This window comes from Vicia villosa, linkage group LG1 (genome assembly GCF_029867415.1).
Source record: "Vicia villosa cultivar HV-30 ecotype Madison, WI linkage group LG1, Vvil1.0, whole genome shotgun sequence".
In the NCBI taxonomy this organism is placed as follows: domain Eukaryota; kingdom Viridiplantae; phylum Streptophyta; class Magnoliopsida; order Fabales; family Fabaceae; genus Vicia; species Vicia villosa.
The window spans coordinates 135,867,443-135,870,601 of record NC_081180.1 but is presented as its reverse complement, the minus strand read 5'-3'; the positions used below and the strand labels follow the sequence as shown (position 1 = coordinate 135,870,601).

General features: G+C 35.7%; 1 protein-coding gene across 1 annotated transcript; it reads right to left on the bottom strand.

Annotated features, from left to right (window-relative positions):
* Positions 1 to 924: 924 nt before the first annotated feature.
* LOC131644271 (uncharacterized) lies at positions 925 to 2,924 on the bottom strand. Its single transcript, XM_058914727.1, has 3 exons — positions 2,204 to 2,924; positions 1,918 to 2,110; positions 925 to 1,818 (listed from the first exon to the last, which is right to left on the bottom strand). Exons 1-3 carry the CDS (start codon positions 2,621 to 2,623, stop codon positions 1,271 to 1,273), a joined length of 1,161 nt encoding a protein of 386 aa, XP_058770710.1. The 5' UTR covers positions 2,624 to 2,924; the 3' UTR covers positions 925 to 1,270.
* Between the last annotated feature and the right edge of the window lie 235 nt (positions 2,925 to 3,159).

Genomic DNA, 3,159 nt, shown 5'->3' with positions numbered 1-3,159 from the left:
GTGTGTTTTATAATAGGTTATGTGTGAACAATTCCAGATAAATTCAAAAATACATTTTCGGATGAACTCCTTTTTTGTAAATGTTAACAGAGGTTTATTTGAAAATACTGTTTTAGACACACCTCATGTTTATAAAAAAATGCTAGAGAGGCTTATTTGAAACTACATTTTTGTATACACCCTGATTTGATTAAATGAAACAGGGTGTATCCAAAAGTACATCTCCGGTATATTCTCAAAAAATGATTGAGTTTCTAAGCTATATATTGATTAAAACTTATATAAATATGGGTGTCCCTCATCTTGTTAGCACAAACACACAAAATTTCTCAAAATGCATATTTTACTTTTGTCTACTTCCAAACAAAAAGCCTCCCTCATGAATTAAAATTCACATAAATCATTAGTATTGTCAATATAAAATTTATTTTAAAAAATTTGTACCCAGACAATCAAAGAGTTATGAAGTTTTATTATCGTTCAAAGAGTTATGAAGGTTTATTATCGTTCACAATCGATTCACAACGAAGAGAAGATACCACTCGGCAAATTTGAGTTGAAGACGGATGGAGATTTAACTATTATGTGAAGTACATTTCACTATAAAAAAAATGAAGTGTATGAAAAAATTGCAACATCAAACAAATATATTTTAAAAATGTTAAAACAACCTCAACTATCACCTTTAACAATTATTTATGCAATTATATTTTTAATGTATGTCCTAATAATTTCAAAGATTTATGAAGTAGAGATTTTTCATATTTAAAAACCTCTTTAGATTTTTCACTTACGTTTTTGGGATTGCCCGTTTGCCTGGCCAATTATGAAAGGGTCTTCCATGGTTAGTCAATGAACATAGTAACAATAATAATTTCACATTTTTCTTTTGGAATAAAAGAATACTTCCAATTTTTCTTACACATTTGAAAATTGTATTTTGAAATATATACGTTTTTTTTTTGTATTTTTCAATTAATGTCATTCTTTATAATGACATGGATTAATTAATGTCTTAAAACAAACAACTTGTAAGGTAGTGTTCTCCACTTCCATTTTTGTCGAATATTTCCTACTTAATTCAGCTCCTTTATTTTATTACATTGAGTGGCATCAAAACTAGTTTCCCTTCTTGCAAACTCCAAAGTAAAAAACATATGGCGAAAATAAAGAGAACAGTAAAATTTGAAGATGAAAAAAGTCCTTTTAATTTTGATTATACTTTTTCTTTTCTAATTAACATTACCCAAAAAAAAGTGCAAAATTTTCTCTATGATTTCTCTTTGAGCAGGGAGGCTAATCCAGTCACCACCTTGGCACCTCTCTCAACACTCTTTACTTTCACCGCCGGTAGTTGCCAAGTAGGCTTCACCACCGTCGACAAGCTTTTCTCACCACCGGAAACACTTTTCGAATCCGGCAAACTCTTTTCCTCGCCGAAGATCAATTCCATCTCACCACAAACACTCTCCGATTCAGCACTATCACTGACCTCCTCCTTCAAGTCTTGCACAGTGGAGGTTGCCGACGGATTCGCTCTCGTGCAGGAGGCCGAGAGCCACTTAGCTAGCATATACTCCGCCTTCCTCCACGGCGGAACGTGCATTCCTTTCTTCTTCAAACTCTGCTTAGCCGCTTCCGATACAGCGGCAACGATCTGACAGAGCCGATCCGATTTACCAACGAAAATGTAAGGAAGAAACTGAAGAATCGCCTTGAATGTTCCCGTCGATCTAGCAATCTCAAACTCAGATCGAAAATCAATATCTATAATCAACCTCTCACCTTCCACAATCACGTCGATGTATTCATATTCACCTGAATCAAAAAATCAAAACCACTACATTCAATTATCCGTTTACAATTAAAATTAATTTCCAGTTACATAATAAAAAAAGTTTAGGCAAAAAATTGTACCGGCAGGGTGAGATGGTGTTTTGTCCCATTTAGAATGGCATATGGAAGAATCATAACCTAGAGAAGAAAGATTTTCTGCAACGATCTTTCTCAAATCGTTTTTCCGCTTGAAAACTTTGCTGTTTCTGTCAACTATTTTGGATGTATCAGCTAAGAGATTTCTCTCCAAAACACTCGCACATGGAATCAAACTCTGCAAGCAAAAACAAGAAATAATGAAAATAAGAAAATGTAAGAAAAAAGTTAAAGATAAAGTGAATCTATAAAACTAGAGTTCTGATGTAACCTTGAGCGCGTCACCGGCGTCATTGACAGAACCAGAAGTGATGGATTCACCGAAGAAATCAAGTTCATCATCGGAGCTATCGTTACTGTTCCCGTTAAAGCAATTGCAGCTATTGCGAGCAAATTTAGACACCGGCGTTTGCTTATCGTTACTCTCTTCAATGAAACTCTGAACCATTTTAGCTAAACAAACTGAGCTCGGCTCGAAATGTTCACTGAACCTATCGGCGGATAGTGGAACTTCGCCGGAAACAGGTTTAGAGGAAATCTTAGACACGTTTGTAAATTGCCGGTCGAACACGAAGAACTTTTTCAGCCGCGATTTCAACACAGGCTTAACGGCGTCGTTTCGAACCACCGCTGTCATTTGATTCAGCTTCTCAGAATCGATGTCGATCGGTTGGATCTTCATCGGAGGCATGATTTTACAACAACAAAAAATTGCAAAATATTGAAAATCTTCTTAAAAGCTACGCACTCTACTCTATGATTTGTTATCCATTTTTAGGGAAAAGTATTACAAAACTTCTAGACTAAACTTCTCGTGAAACACATGGCGGCGATGATCGGAGATACGCGCATTATTTATGGATGACGGAGATATGTTTGCCGGAATGTTCATTTCTCCGGCGACGGCTAGTTCTGTGGTTTTGGTTTTGATTTTAATAATGGTTATTCATTTTCTTTTTAAGCGTTTTGGATTAGGTATGAAGAGAAGAGAAAGGAATGGTATTTATAGTGAAGATGAAGAGATGATGACGTGGACTGTAAATGCCACGTAGGATCCTACATGGCGTTTATGATTTTGGTTTCCAAAAGGCAATCACAGAGCATTTAGTTTAGCGACGCGTGTTGAAGATTACAATCGTGCGATATACGCATTGGATTTTCGTTTTCGTTGGGTGGGAGTTTACTTTATTGCCCTTGAAATTACGTGGAATATCGGGTAGATGCCCC